Here is a 16,736-nt window from a genome sequence, read left to right as displayed (position 1 = left end):
GTTTACAGGTGATAAATTTACAGGCACTTTATTAAATCATTCAAAAATGCAATTCTGTCCATATGCTAAAGTGACATTGTTGATTCTACCATCTTATTTCACTGCCTACCTGGCTGGATCCCTTTGCGCTCAAAAATATTTCTGATAATTTAAAATACATGCTGTTTTTATTAACTGGCAGGGAATGCCCTGAAATGTGTCACAGCCCATGACTTGTTCTCTTCAATATAGAATCTTTTCCCTTTTATTAGAAGAAGTAAACATTAGCAGCTATAAGCAGAAAATGTGTAGGCATTAATAGCAGCAAGATAGCACATCTGATTATTTTCTTCTCTTTTTCTAGCTGGAGAAGTAGTGCAAAGTGTATTTCTAGGACACTGGAACGTGAGACATCACAAGGTTCAGGGAGTCTCCAGGCAATGTGAAGACCAACAAGGTACTACCTCAGCTGAGCACAAACTCCATGAAATCCCCCTCCAGGATGAACGCACACAGGGTGCTGGGACTTCAGAGAAGCAGACTATCAGGAGGCAGTGCAAGCTCAAGGAAATTACCAGCTCACACGACGGCATACAGAGTAGCTGCTCAGGACAGCCTAGGAAGCCACAAGAAAAACGCCAAGATGCTCCCCAGCAAAGCGGCTCTTCAGGACAATGTAGTAGAAGGCAAGAAAACAGACCGCCCCAGGAAAGCCCAAGTGAGAACACACAGAGTTCAGGGAAACCCGGTCCAAAATGCGACAAAATCCAGAAGATTTCTAGTGGAGGCCAAGACAGACAGAGGTAAGAAACTGGCACAGAGCAAAACAGGTTAGGTGAGATCTCTCCAGATTACTGGACTGCATTTTCTGCTGAGCTCAGTTTGTGTGATGTTTTATTGGTAAAACAGAAGAATCAGAGTCCGCTGAGTATACAGCATGAAAGTACAGTAAGTCATGTACGGAGATGAATCTGAAGCACATTCAGCTGAAAGTCTAGGGGATTTAGTGAGGCTATAGCAAGTGGCTCATTCACACATCATGCTAAGCTGTAAATGTTGCTTAAAATTCTTGTGGCAGGGTTCACATAACATGTTATATCAAAACTAAGCAAACCATATTATGGACTAAGATGATGTGTGAATCCAGCCAGACAGTGCACTTAGAACTGTGCTCACAAGGGGTCAGCAAAGACAAAGAAAGACACATTTTCTACATAGAAAGTATGGTAGATTTTGACCTGGGATAATAGAATCTCTTTTCTCCACATAAAAGCAGTTCTGTACCTGTAATAACAACATAACCAGCAAACATTTAGTAGGTTCTGTGTTGCTTCTTTCCAGCACTGCTTCTCTGTTCTTGGAAACATTCTCCATCCTCACTTTCTGCCTGTTGCGCAAAAGGCATAGAACCTTTTTGGGCAAAACAAAATAATCAGGATTCTTGAGAAAATGAGCAACAGATAAACTCTAAAAGCATCTTGCATTTAAAAAAATAATTGTAAGGGCCGCCTATATGAATTGTTCCTGTGCATGAATTACTTCTCCTGTTACAAAGCAACTGACTTCATCCCCAAGCTTGGGAAATGCAGGATGACACCGGGGCACTAGCAAGCTTCAGGCCTGGTTGTAGCTGTTCCAAGCAGACATCTTGGCAGCTTGTTTCTCCTCACCCAGATGACTTCAAAGATTTTTTGTATTTCTTTGTGGCGAACATGAACAAACCAGAGGGACTCAACCAACCAAAAGTTCAGTCTAGGAACTCTTGTAGAAGTAATTATTTCAGCATACCAGTTGAGCGGTATCAACCTGATCTGAGTCCATTGGTTTCTATGCACCTCAATCTCTTGGTCCTTTGCCAAAATACTCTACTGCTTTCCTGCCATGCTTGTTTCTTTAACAGATGAGTATCTTTGTTCAAGTGCTTGGTATCCAGATTGAGAAATCACAGTGTAAGGTTTTGGGGGAGGTTTTCCAAGAGAAAAGCTATGGAGAACTTAAGTTGGTTTATATGTAAGCAGTGGACTCACTCTTGCAGATCTAGCTTCCATTCAGAAAGGGATTTTATTTACTCATTCAAAAGATCTGAATGGCTGCCCATCTTAAACAACTCTGGGCGGCTCACAGTAGCAATAAAACCCAGTAACTATAAAACATAACCAAAACCCCATAAAACAATAAAATGATCAAACAAAAACCTGGCACCTTAATCACTCCCTTAGGATGCCCCACAGCAAGTTCCAATTACCCTAATTCCATTCTCTCGATTCTATTCTGTGCCATCCCAGTGCCTGGGTAAAAGCCACGTCTTGATGGCCTTCTGAAAGGCGAAAAGGGTGGGCGTCTCCCGGATGGCCGGGGGGAGGGTGTTCCATCAGGGAGGGGCAGCCATGGAAAGGCATGCTTCCGAGGCACCACTAAGTGGCAGGATTTCAGGGAAGGGGTCTGGCGGGTGCCTACCCTATCCGATCTGGTGGGACTGGCAAATATTCTCAGAGAGAGGCGGTCCCACAAATAACCAGGTCCTGTGCCATGTAGGGCTCTAAAGGTGATAGCCAGCACCTTGAATTGCACCTGGAAGGAAACTGGAAGCCAGTGCAGCTCATGCAATAGAGGTGTAATGTGGGCAAACCTAAAAACACCCAACACTGTGTGCGCTGCTGCATTCTGGACCAGTTGTAACTTCTGAGTGCTCTTCAAGGGCAGCCCCATGTAAAGCGCATTGCAGTAATCCAAACAGGAAATGACCAAGGCGGGAGTGGCCGTGGATATAAATGAGCAGAAAGCATAAGTAGGCTGAACCTTTTCTTCCACGCTCAGCATCTCTTGGTAATTAGAGAAAGAACAACTTGGAACTGGGTGAATTGAGAACCATAGTTCAGTTATCCTATCTATTAGCATGTCACATCAAGGCTGCCAAAGAGAAAATAAAACATACAAAACACTGAAATATCTTGTCAGAATAAGAAGTGTTTTGCAAAGAATGTGCTTAAGCAAGTGAGCAGTAGCACATATTAAATTACAAATATGGGTCAAGCATCCTTTTGTAGTCACAAGAAACCAAACCAAAACCCTTTTCTCCAGTATTTAAGGAATTCGGCTTGAGAAGATCCCCAAAAGCCTACGAATCCCCATAGTCTTTGTTCTCTGGCCAGTGATCACTGCCAAGAGATACCTAACAGAAGGGCCGGGGGTGGACCAAATAAGGCAGCATAATTTCTGTGTGTGTGTATGTGTGTGTGTGTGTGTGTGGGGGGGGTTATATGGACAGAACTGCAAGCCTTTGGCAAGAGAAGGCCATCCATGCAGAGCTCAGTGACGCGCAATACAAAGGGCTGTTCTGCGCATCCACGGCCTGGCTGGCAGTGCTGCAGCTGCCCAGTTGAGGGGCCTTGCATGGCTGATGCCTCTTTCAGCTCTCCTGGGTTGTGGCCCAGAGGAAGCTTACACCTGTGCTTTCCTGCTCCTCTTCTAAAGCGGGTTTTCTGATTTGCACCAGCAAAAGCCCAGCCACGCAGTTATGATGCTGCAATTTAATTTGATCCAAACACATCTGCACCCTAATGGGACATTGGACAGGGCTGCTCCCTCCCTTCTGGTCATTGTGCGCTGCTCTTCATGGTCACTGTCGTGCAGGACGTCTGCAGCTGAGGAGAGCAGGTGCCCATATCAAGGCCAAACCATAATTTCATTTTTATCTGTTTCCTGCAAAAAGTCCAAAAGGGGTTTCCAATTACTATTAAAATTACACAATGTCTTATCTCGAATCAAAGCTGTCATTTTCACCATCTCAGCTAGCTCCATTGACTTCACCATCTGTTCTTCCATCGTAGGTGATACTGAGTCTTTCCATTTTTGAGCGTATAGAAGCCTTGGTGCAGTTATTTTATATAAAAACAAAATTCCATGAGATTTTTCCAATTGTTTGTCCATCATCCCCAAAAGAAATGTCTAGTTTCAATTGTATATTAATCTTCAAAATCTTCTGAATTAGTATGTATATTTGAGTCCAAATTTTTTTAGGTTTACTACATGTCCACCGAAGATGATAAAGAGTTCCTTCTTGTTTTTCACATTTCCAACATATATTTGAAGTCCCTTCATACATTTTTGATAATCTTTCCAGTGATAAATACCATCGATGCATCATTTTAGAAAAAAAAAAATTAAGATTTTTTTTTTTTTAATCTGCGCTCAGTCATTACTGACTCTGCAGTGACTGCTTGGACGAGTCCTTGCAGTTTTCAAGGCAAGTGTTTCGGAAGTGGTTTGCCAGAGCCTCCTTCCTAGAGCAGAGCCCAGCTGGCGTGCGCAGGAGGCGGGGTTTCCATTGCTTCGCACCCTTTTCGGGTGAACGTCATTAGTATGTTCGTCATTAGTACATAATCTCACTTTCAAATACAGTTTTGTCACATTCAAAAATAAGAAAACTATGAGAAAAGTATGAGAGTAGCTATTCTTACTTCCGCCCAAGATGATGTCATTCTTCACAAAAATAATGACACAAGTGTTAGTCACAAGAGAAAAATATTATTTGGATCCTTCTCTGAAGTAGAAGTCTTTTTATGAAGTGCTGGGAAGCTAAAAAGGTATTGAGCCATGGCAGAAACTTCCAAACTGGGTTAGAAAATGAAAGAAAGGCAAACCAGTTATCCATCCAGTTCCTACAGGGCATCCTGCCTTGCAGGGCCAGGGTTAACACAAACGACCTAAGGAGTGGGACTCTTCCATAGCCATTTGGATTCAATGAGTATTTGTTTTCTTCTAGTGAAAACCCCTACGCTGGCCTAGTGGAGTCCTTACGTGCTGTCTGGTGGACAGGAAAGACACGTCCTATGGAATATCGGGTAAAACAGCTGGAGGGCCTGTGTCACTTTCTGGAGGAAAGACAGGCTGATATCCAGCATGCCCTGTGTGCAGACCTACACAAGGTGAGTGGGCCATCCAGCCAGAGCATCTAACAGCTCAGAGGGGACTTGCAGATCAAGGCCGTGCTTACCAGTTGATAGACATTGTGCAGCTATTCCATTTTTCCCTTCAGTGGATTTTCCATGAAAAAGTTATGCAGTTCTCAGACTACAGAAAAACATTATGTAAACATAGTTGAGATGCCTCCTAAATGGTCAAGAGTACAGTAAAGTATTCATTATCTCAGAAAGGTGGGAAGAAAAAGTCTAAACTTATAAAGCCTTTGATTTCTTTGCATCAATTCACCTGGCTATATATGGTTTCATTTGTAGCTGAGTTTATGAGTCTTCTACCTGATTAAGGGTTAATTATCAAGAGAACAAAACTTAGTGCCATATCCTGGTGTAAAGTCCAAAGATTACATTTCCAGAATCAGTTAGGATGATTGCATGATAAAGCACTACCATGCAATGAACGAGACCCAAGATTTGCTCACTGAAGAGCTGCTACAAAGTTCACCTCTTGAAGCCAGTAGGGACATCACTGATGCATCTCATTTTATTTTTCTTCTCCACAGCCCTGCTTTGAAACTGAGCTCACTGAGATTCTCTTAGTCAGAAATGAACTGGCTGAGGCTCTTAACAACTTAAGCCACTGGATGAAGGATGAATATGTGCACAAGAGCCTGGTAAGGAGTCAAACTAAGTGGGAGGAGATGAAACGGAAAAGAATGGTTCTAGGTTGGACAGGGATGAAGGTCTGAAGGGTTGAAGGTCTGAAGGGTTAATTATCTCATCAGACTGAAGATGGACTTTCTATCTGTGCCCTTTCAAAACAGGTGCATGCTCATATTGGAAGGCAAGACTCACTACTAGGGTATTGATGTTTCACCCTCCCCTACCTGATGTCCTTCCCATGGTGTTTGGGAATGATGAGATCTGTAATCTAACATACCAGGATGCTGTCAGGTTACTGATATGTAAACGTCCTGGAGCAGGTTCCAAATGATGGTCTCTAGGGTCATACTTGCTGTGCCATCGGAGGAACAAGTTCCAGCTGCTTTTGTAGGATAACTTCTGCACTCCAATTTAGATTCATTAAAGTCACATTGGTTTAGAACAGCCTTTCCCAACCCATTGCCCTCCAAATAAATCAAATTGTAATCTTCATAGTTCTCAATTATCCCTAGTTACTATTGCTAGTGTTTGCTTCCTAGTTGTGTGGCCAGCAATCTCATCTGTGCACAGTGCCAGAGAGATTAAAAGATTTGAAGTGTTAGGTGTGAAAACATCCTTATGTGCACATATACATGCACATATCATCTAAGGCAAGTGTAGCAACATGGAGCCTATGGCCTGATTTGAAAGCTGTCTGCAGGCTATTGATTCAAGCCTCTAGTAGGAATAATCTGTTCAAACCTGCTACGTGGTGAGAGAGAAAAAGAGAAAGGAGTGTCAGAAAGAGGAAAACAAGGAAACCAGAAGAGAATGAACCACTCCATTCATGCTTGGATTGGCCCTAACCTGAACTGTTTCTTTGGTCCTACCTACAACTGACATAGTTCCTTACAATTACTTTCAGGGGGATTGACCTTTAAGAGAACATTTTTTAGAATCCCATATCTGAGATAAATCCTCCCTGATGCCCTCAGAGCCTTGTGGATGGTGTGATAAGACCAAACATTTTGGCATTTCCCCACAATTTAGATATTAAACTCACATGTGGCTGAATTGTAATTGTAATATGGGTTTGGGGGAGGTTGGAGGTTTAAAGACCTGTAAGCCTAATGGGGGCTTAAGGCAACCATTCCATTCCTTAACCATTTCCCCCAAGTATAACAATATATCTTTCACAATTCCTAGGACTTCTAATATTTTAGCCCACTCACTCCAATGAGATAGTCCACCATGCTTCCTGGAGAGCAAGCGCATATACTCTCTCTGTGTGTGTATGTATGAGCTCTCCAAACTGCAACAGAGTTGCCCACTCATAATCAATTATTCTGGAAGAGACCTTTTTATGTCAGAAATACCTGATGTAGATAGCAAGGACAAATCTTACTGAGATTAAACAAAATACCAACTAAACAAATAAAGAATACAGGACTGAAAATGGAAGTGCTTCAGCATCAGCTTTTCAGTGTCCAGTGCTATTCAAGCCTTGCACTGCCTTTATAAAGAAAAGAGGATAAACACTGCTAACTTATATGCGCTAGAGCAAAGATTGGTCTGAAAGCAGACATCAAGGGGGTTATACTTTGTAGCTCCTCAAGTGTTTCCACCCCTACAAAATCTTCTTTTAATTTTCCTTTCTGCTTCACCCAGTTGCTTTCTTGCATATTTCTGGTTTTTATGTAGTTCACACAGCTGGATCATGCCTTCATTCGCAAGGAGCCATTTGGTGTGGTGCTGATCATTGGAGCCTTTAACTACCCTATTAACCTCACTTTGATGCCCCTCGTGGGGGCCATTGCAGCAGGTGAGTGAGAAGTTATCTGCTAATTCATTTTAGACATTGGATCTTCCAAGAGATCCAGGCATGTGGTGGATGCTCAACTGTTGCAGCTGGGTTACAGTGTTCTCTCCCCCCTACTAGGGAACTGTGTGATTCTCAAACCTTCAGAGGTGAGCAGCTCCACTGAAAGGCTCCTGGCAGAATTGCTGCCTTGTTATCTTGATCCGGTGAGTTCCTCAGCTGCAAGTTCGCCTTGCTAAAAAATCAAAATGTAACTGAGGTTTTCTGATTTGCCTTTTCCTCTGTCATTTGCCTTGATTTCCTGGAAATTACGACTGGGCAATTTATTTATTTATTTATTTATTTATTTATTTATGTATGTATGTATGTATGTATGTATTTATTTATTTATGTATTTATTTACTTACTTACTTACTTACTTACTTACTTACTAAACTTGTCCCTGCCCATCTCCCCCCATTTGGGGACTCTGGGCGGCTTACAACATATTAAAACAATAAATAAATATACAGTTAAAATTTAAAGAGGACACATTTACAAAGAATAAAAGGAAAAGGAAAAATCCAAGAGGCCGATGGAAGCAACACCAGGCCTCTAGGGGGCTAGCCAACCCCCTATCTGATGACCTCCCTCCCCACCCAGGCCAGATGGCAGAGCCAGGTCCAAGTCCCTCTGAAAGGCCGAGAGTGAGGGGACCTGTCTCACCTCCGGGGGCAAGGTGTTCCAAAGGGCAGGGGCTACAGCAGAGATGGCCCGCCTTCTGGACCCCACTAATTGGAGTTCTTTTGCCGAGGGGGTCCGGAGCATGCCCGCTCTGTGTGATGGGTTAAAATCATGGGGGAGAGGCGGTCCCTTAGGTAGCCTGGCCCCATGCCATGTAGGGCTTTAAAGATGATAACCAACACCTTGAATTGGACCTGGAAGCAGACTGGCACCCAATGCAGCTCATGGTGTTATATGAGTCCTTCTTCGGACCCCAAAAATAGCTCGCATGGCTGCATTCTGGACCAGCTGAAGCTTCCGGACACTCTTCAAGGGTAGCCCCATGTAGAGTGCATTGCAGTAGTCTATCTGGGAGATAACGAGGGCATGAGTGATCGTTCGAAGGGCATCCTGAGCCAGGAAAGGGCATAACTGGTGCACAACCCGGAGCTGTGCAAAAGCCCTCCTGGCCACGGCTGCCACCTGCTCTTTGAGCAGGAGCTGTGAGTCCAGGAGGACCCGCAAATTATACACTGGGTCTGTCTGGGGTAGTGCTACCCCATCCAGCACCAACGATAATGTCCCGGATACAGAGGAGCCATTAACCCACAGCCACTCTGTCTTACCAGGGTTCAGCTGGAGCCTGTTGTTCCCCATCCAGACCCTCACAGCCTCCAGGCACCGTGAGAGGGCGGTCACGGCAACACTTACCTCACCAGGGATGGAGATATATAATTGAGTATCATCAGCATGCTGATGATACCTCATCCCATGATGACAGATGATCTCACCCAGCGGCTTCATGTAGATGTTGAAAAGGAGTGGGGAGAGAACCGAACCCTGCGGCACCCCACACAGGAGGGGCCGAGGATGGGACCTCTTGCTCCCTATCAACACCGATTGGGATCGGCCCTGGAGAAAGGAGGTGAAACAGCACAAGACTTGCTGCCCACCCCCAAGTCCCTGAGCCATCCCAATAGGATACCACGGTCGACAGTATCAAAAGCCGCTGAGAGATCAAGGATGGTCGCATTTCCACCATCCCGCTCCCGCCAGAGATCATCCATAAGTGCGACCAATGTCGTTTCCGTTCCATAACCAGGCCGGAAACCTGACTGATAATTCCTTGGGCCTCTTCAGGAAAACCTCTGGATCTGAAGTAATCTCAAACTGTTTTCTGTTTTTGGAAGCTGAGTCAATTTATTTCTAGCTGCTCCAGTTCATTTGAAATCCTTCCAAAACTGTATATTCCTCTGCACTGTGATGGTGGTAACCCTCTGAGGTTTACAACTGAAGCATCAAAGTGTAGTACTTTGCTTTTTCTTTAATTTTTTATGATAATTTTATTAAAGTTTAAAAAAACAGAAAGATAAAAATTAGCAAGAAGTAATCATCAAGAAAAAGAATAGAAAAAAGGAAGAATAAAGAAGAAGGAAAGCAGAAGGGCAGAAAAAGAAAGAAAAAGAAACAGAAATTTAAAAAATGACTTCTGACTTCTTTTACAGCGTATTTACAGATATAAATAAACATACATTGAAGTCTTACTCCAAGATTACAACTTAACCTCCATTTTTTTCTATAATCTATTGATTTTACTGATCATCAAATCCATACATCATAATTTCATTTTTTTTCTGTTTCCCACAAAAAATCCAAAAGGGGCTTCCAATTACTGTTAAAATTAGTTAATGTCTCTTCCCTAATCAAAGCTGTGCATTTCACCGTCTCAGCCACCTCCATCAACTTTGCCCTCCATTCTTCCATTATAAGTAATACTTCCCACACTACTTTGCTTTTCCAGCCCCTCGATTTCAGTGAAGACTAAGAAGGCTGCCGAAGGGGAGCAGCCAGCTTGATGTGCCTCAGTTCTCTTTGTGGAGCCATATCAAAAGGGAAATGAGAGCTTACAGTGGGGTGATCAGTGTCAGTTCACTTTGGACGTAGGTTATGTGCTCTTTTTTCTCGTAAGATCCAAGTACAGCGTAAGGGACTGACTATATACTGTTGTTATTTTAATGAAAAACTCTTTTGGGGAGAATGAGGCTAGGAGACCACGATGAGTGTAAGACAATTCCACTCGCACAGGAAGGCTGGACAGAAAAAATATCATAGGTCCCCTATTACTGCATGCTCACTGAATCAAAAATGATCATCTCATTTTAAAATTAAAATACTGAAGGAAAATCTTAGTTTCCTTTCAGTTTAATGCAGCAGTTCCCTGCTCCCAGTTGCCCCCCAGAGGCTTTTTGCCCTGCACGTTTCAGAGACAGAAAACAGCACCTGTGTGATGTGCAGGCAGATTGAATGGATGTGAACTTCCCTTTCTGTTTTATAGCAAACCTTTGCCGTGGTGACAGCTGGTCCTGAAGAAACAGGAAAATTACTGGAAAATAAATTTGATTATATCTTCTATACAGGTGATTTTCTCTTCTTGAATATTCTTTTCAATAGTATTGTTTTTTTTTAATTGATCATTAATGTCTGCAGAACAATCTGTGTGGTAAGCCAATATCCAACTATTGAAACTGAAAGGTTCGGGTAATTTATCTAAGATCATGCATTAGCACACAAACACACACACACACACACACACACACACACCATCTACAGTAGAATTTCTCTCTGTGGCTACTGCAGTGCCTTTCTAGAAGAGCAAATTGTTAATAATAGCAGCAGTTGGCCATGTGTCTTCGTTCAGTAGCTTTATCACGTCTACTGCAATGCAGCTGAGTTCGTGGCAAGTTAGTGGCAGCTTCCAGATTGTAGGTCTTGCCCACAAGTGGAGGAAAAGACGAGTTGTCACACTGTAAATAGAAGAAAGCCTGCAAGAAGAAAGATTCTCAGTGAGTTAGGGAAATCATCCCAAAAGTAAGAGCAGTCCAAGAGTCGAGAGCCAGCTTGGTCTAGTGGTTAAAGCTCCAGGCTAGAATCCCGGAGACTGTGAGTTCCTCATGAACGGCGCCGGGGTGACTTTGGGTCGGTCCCACTCTCACAGCCCAACTCACCTCACAGGTCACTGGGTGAGGAAAATCGGAGGAGGAAGGAGTACTAGGCTTGTTCACCACCTTGAGTTTTGTATAAAAAAGAATAAAAAGGCAAGATTAAAAAAATCTAAAAAAAAAGAAAGACTCGGATAGCTTGAAACCTTATGAAAAAGGGCTTTCAGTTTCTCTCATCTTTTTTCTTACATTTGGGGAGTCAAGGGATGACAAGGAAACTAATGTTCAAGAACCTTCACACATTCCTCTCATTTCTGTTATTGTTGTCTCATTTCTGTTATTGCTGAAAGACATTGGGCAGACATCCTGTCTCCTTAAGTGTCGAGGCCATAAAGATATGGGATGAACTGACCCCAATCTGATAGCCTCCACAACACCCTTCAGCTGCTCTGGTGATGCCTCTGCATTCCAGGAAACAATAAATATCAGAAGACCAAAAGGGGTGCCCCGAACTTTGACTGGCAACCAATGGGTCAACGGGGAGATAAATTTCCCCCAATAATGAGGATCCCAAATTTATGCCAATTTTAGCCAATCAGTTTGTCAATTGCTGTATCTCTGTGTAAGAAACGTGTATAAAATCTTCAAGTGTGATCGGGGTACTCCTCTGCGTTAAGGGGAGACCCCAGCTGACTCTATTGGCTTACTTTCAATAAAACTTTAAAATCTCACCTGGTACTTTCGTGTCTGAATTTCTGCCGGACTGAATCCTAATTGGGGAGAGTCAGAAACTCTCAAATTTTGCTAACAAGCTGGACATCCCTGTACTTTTTACAAATTTACATAAATAATTACTCCTTGTTGTTTAACTTTATGTAATTCAAATTCTTGCAGCAGTCAATACATTAAATATTTGTAAATCACTGTTTTTCCATCTGTCCCAGAACATTTATCTTTAGTTGAATAGGATATCACAGGCTGTCATGTTTTTATCTTTTTTTAAAATATAAGTATCTTCCAAATTCTTTGTAGATCTGAAAATATTTTTTACATTACATACAAACTGCCACGCAGTATTGCCTTGCCAATGATTAACATTTAGTGGATGTTTTTTAAACAACCTGTGTGGAATTTTGCTGATCTGTATGGAGGAATGTTAGACAAAAAACAACACAGGTGTTTTTGAAGAAACAGTTGTGGCCCCTGATGCTGGACGGGAGTTGTGGGTGTCTGTATCTCTCTCTTGACCCAAATTTTGCCATACCTCTACAGGGAGTAACCGTGTAGGAAAGATCATCATGACTGCTGCAGCAAAACATCTGACACCTTTGACTCTGGAGCTGGGGGGTAAAAATCCCTGTTACGTGGATCACTGCTGCAATTTCCAGAATGCAGCCAACCGAATTGTATGGGGAAAATTTGTCAATGCTGGACAGACATGCATTGCACCAGATTATGTGATCTGTACAGTTGAAACACAGGAGAAGTTAATACCTTGCCTGCGCCAAGCTATCCGTGAATTCTATGGCCCTGATCCCAAGGAGTCCCCTGATTTTGCCCGCATGGTCAATGACAAGCATTTCCAGCGTGTCCAAGCTTTGCTGAAATGTGGCCGGGTGGTCATTGGTGGAGAGACCGATGAGTGTGACCGTTACATTGGTGAGTATATAGCTTGGGGCTTAGGGAAGAATCAGGGGAAAAGTTTGGAGCTGGGGAAAGACAGGAAGACATTTTATGATTACTATCTAGTAAGCTTATGGAGAAAATCTATGTGGTCGCAAGAAGTCAAAAACAACTTGATGGCACATAATCAGTCAATCAGTCAATTAATCAAGCTTGTTAAAAAGTGCATGGTGAGTAGGTATAAGGATGAAATCAGGCTTCAGGTTGGTACTGAACAAATGTGTTGGACTTTAACTCTCATTGATTGACAGATTTTGTGTGGGATTTTGAAAGTAGAAGTCCCACAATCTGGCAAGTGTCAGATTGGGAAAGTGTTTTGGAGAGAGCAAGAAGACAGACATGTTTTCCTGGGTTTGCGTATTGGAAGTGTAGTGCTGGGGAAAACTAAAGCTCTGGTTAAATTGGACAATCAAGTTATGAGAGATAAGCAGAGCAGGTCTTGATGTGATCTTTTGCCCATTACAGCTCCCACAGTGCTGGTGGATGTGAAGGCATGGGAGCCCATCATGCAGGAGGAGGTTTTTGGGCCCATCCTGCCCATTTTCACTGTGAATGATTTGGAGGAGGCCATCCAGTTCATCAATTGCAGAGAACGCCCATTAGCTGCCTATGCCTTCTCCTGTGATTGCAAGGTATATTGTTTACGTTACAGCATACTGTATCTGGGAGAATCTGAATTATTTTCCATCAGCCTATCCACGATGGCTAAAAGAAAGGAGACTTGCACTATTTTCAAAATGTGCTTAGTCGTAAGCTGTTATGAACCAACATGGCAGCAGTTCTTGGCCTGCTGGTAATATAGCTTGGGTGATAGAAGGAAAGCCGAATCCTATCCTTGTTTATTTAGCAATAAGCCTGTGTTAAAAATAACTGGCTTATCCACACATCCACAGTGCAAAGGAAAGTACATTAACAGTAATATTTTTAAGGTTCTGTCTTTAACACATAGCCTCCCTCTCATCCCCAGCCCGCTGCTCAGGAGGCAGCAATTGCTCTAAGCTGTTCTGGTACGACAGTGGTCTTTCCCCTTCTATTGCATCAGAAGAGCTCCCAGGCAGACATTCTAGGGCACAAATGTGGGTCTTCTAGGAGATCAGTATTCCCATTGGTGCACCAAAATCACTCTAAACCCCTTGTCCTTGGGGCAGGAGCCTCTGTTTGTGGCAAAATTAAGGACAAGCAAGTATCATGTCCCTTATTATTATAGAGCTGGGACTTGATACAACTCATGTTTGGAAGGTTAAGGACAGGACTCCTAATACTCTTCTACTCTTTTTCTTTTTATAGATTGTGAACCGTGTACTGGATTGTGTTAGCAGTGGCGGCTTCTGCGGCAATGATACCCTGACACACGTAACATTGGTTAACCTACCATTTGGTGGCATTGGTATGATTAGCCTTTTATTTCCTAGGCTATCTCCATTTCTTACCTCCATCCTTACCCTTCGCTTCCAACCTGAAAAGTTCTCCCTCTTGATGATTATTTTCATCAGACTAAAGACAAAGATATTAAGAGTCCATTTTTTTTTACTATTTCCAGCATATTTGGAGATTAACCAAATGCAATCAAATAATAAATACACCACTGTGCTATAAGCTAGGTGGTCATTTATAAATAAATAAGAGGGCGGGAAATCTCCTGGTGTACATTACGCTGGGAAGCAGGAGTAAGCGGAGGAGGCCCACTATTTTTAATTTTGTAAGTGGTGCTAACAAGACCAAAATGTGTTCCACAGGATGAACAGCTCTGGTTCAATAGGCCTGGTCACGCACTGCACTAAACCCAGCTTAACGTGCTGTGTAAATCAAGTTTATTGCATTTTGAGTACAAAACATGGTTAAACTGAAGAGATATACAGATTTAATTTGTACCAAAAGAAGCAATAGTCTCATTTTACTGGAGATTAAGGCAGTTGTAGTTCAATAATCATGAAACATAGCAGGCCAGTAAATTATTATCTAACCAAGCTTTGCTTGTCATTATTAGATTCTCCTTTTTAGTCCCTTCTTTAAGAGTAGTTCTGCAGAGTCCACTGAATATAAAACCTTTTATAGTGAGCACAATGAGGAGAGTGCTTTTTAAGGGCAGCTATTGTCCAGCCTGATGAAAAAGAATAAATAGCAAGGGCTGCACAGGTTGTGTTGTCAGCTGAAAGATGGATTTCATCTGAACTTCTTCTTCTTTTTAATATTGCAGGACTCAGTGGATTTGGAAAATACCACGGCAAGTTTACTTTCGACACATTTTCTCACTTTCGTGGCTGTCTTTTGCGCTGCATGGGGCTGGAGGTAATCAACAAACCACGCTACCCCCCATACAACGATCATAAATTGGGATTAACAATCTCTGCTTTGGAGGTCAGGCGCAAGGGCATGTGCACTTTGCTGTGAGGCCTGGAATCACATCACCTGCATTCTTAAGGAATCCGGCCAAGACTTTTGCTGTAGTTGAGAGGTTTTTCCCTTCATCAGCTGGTCCTAGAATTTTGCCTCATCACCTGCAGAGATCCTTGAAAAACACTCTCTCTTCTGACGAACCTTGTTTTCACCATCTTTGCTCCTTATATTGTTTCTTTATCCTCTATCAGCTTATAGAAATTCAACATTTAGTATGGTTAGAAAACTTAGGTGACACCCTCCAATTCTCTTTGTGCAGTTGTTGGATATAGAACATATCCTCAATTCCAGTAACAGCTAATTATACAATTAATTAAAGTTTGTTGGTAAAATTTCATCTTCATTGGAACACATAAAGCCAATTCTGCTTTAAAATCTACAAGCATCAGATTCTTTGTTAAAAATGGACAAGTACAGCTCCACTTTACAGTGGAGCAATCATCCTGATTAAGATATTTGTACAATAAAGATAGCCCGGATGGTCTCTGTAAAGTGATAAAACTATTTCTGAGTGAATATTCAAAAGGTGGATCCATTAAACAATTTAATTCCCAAAGAAATTCACAGCTGAACTAATGCAGGTTGTTATACGTAAAGATACTCTGTTGAGAATGCATTTTCTATACTGGGATGCTCTAAAGCTCAGACATGCCCCCTTTAATTATATTGCTTTCAATATCCTTGCCTACAGTTACAGTTCAGATTCTTTGTTCCATCAGTGATTTCTACACTACCCAGCCCAAAGCATACTAATTTAGAAGTACAGCACATCCTATCGAGTTCCACATAATTCTGCTAACAATTGCCAATATACTGAGATTTCCTGCACTCTTGCATTTTTCAGGTAAATGTCTTTCTTCTGCAATAAAGATCTTGCATCAAACCTTACAAATAGTTGACTAATTATTTAATAGTGTCATCAATTGACATAATGTATTACATAATAAAATGAGTCAACAACTGGTTCCTGCACCAGGAGCTTTTGACTGAAATTTAGATATTGGGGAACAAAAACAACAGAACGAAGTAAAGAAAAAAATGCTCAAGCAATTTGCTACAATAAAATAAAGAGCATCTTGGCATTCTAAAGGGAGTATCCATTTTAGAGAGTACGCCCTGGAGTAAAATAGTAGCAAGTAAGTCACAATCAGTCTTGTGTTCCTTGAATGGATACAAAGAGTTTTCTGTGAGCTTCCGAAGGTTCTGAAACAAGAATTACAGAATCATTAATTAACAATGATGAACACTGATGCATCCTCTTTTGAGATGCATTAGTAGTATGAATGAAGACGTCATAACATATGCCTTCTACAATACAGTATCTCCATACAGAATACATTTCCTTTTTGGTTGGGGGGGGGGCAGAAACTATCTGCCTATTACTAGAGGCATTCATACATTTATCTGTACTGATGAGCGCAGTTATTAAGAGATACATAATTAATTAATTGGTTAATCTGTTGGGGAAGATGTCATAATGCAACTCTCAGATCACATGCAGATTCTTAAATCAGCTTGGCTTAAGCCAAAAAGGCTTCTCAGAAATGTAAATATATAGAAGGAATAAAGAGCATTAAAAGGATTGGAAAAGATAAAAAGGCTAAATTAGATGTGCAAAGTAGTCCAAAACAAATGTCAGGTAATACATAATGCATA

At 42.0% G+C, this 16,736-nt stretch overlaps 1 protein-coding gene across 1 annotated transcript; it reads left to right on the top strand.

The window, feature by feature from the left end:
- Positions 1-5,527: 5,527 nt before the first annotated feature.
- Positions 5,528-15,074, top strand: ALDH3B1 (aldehyde dehydrogenase 3 family member B1). The gene is made up of 8 exons (XM_088146303.1): positions 5,528-5,572; positions 7,242-7,362; positions 7,480-7,565; positions 10,397-10,478; positions 12,273-12,659; positions 13,149-13,315; positions 13,971-14,070; positions 14,881-15,074. The coding sequence occupies exons 1-8, from the start codon at positions 5,543-5,545 to the stop codon at positions 15,072-15,074; spliced, it is 1,167 nt and encodes a 388-aa protein (XP_088002429.1). The 5' UTR covers positions 5,528-5,542.
- The last annotated feature ends 1,662 nt before the right edge of the window (positions 15,075-16,736 follow it).

This window comes from Python bivittatus, unplaced genomic scaffold (assembly GCF_059951505.1).
Source record: "Python bivittatus isolate LINGU-HERP-01145 unplaced genomic scaffold, Pbiv_v1 ctg000480_np1212, whole genome shotgun sequence".
Lineage (NCBI taxonomy): Eukaryota > Metazoa > Chordata > Lepidosauria > Squamata > Pythonidae > Python > Python bivittatus.
Note: the sequence above shows the minus strand (reverse complement) of the source record. Positions and strands in the feature narration are given on the sequence as shown.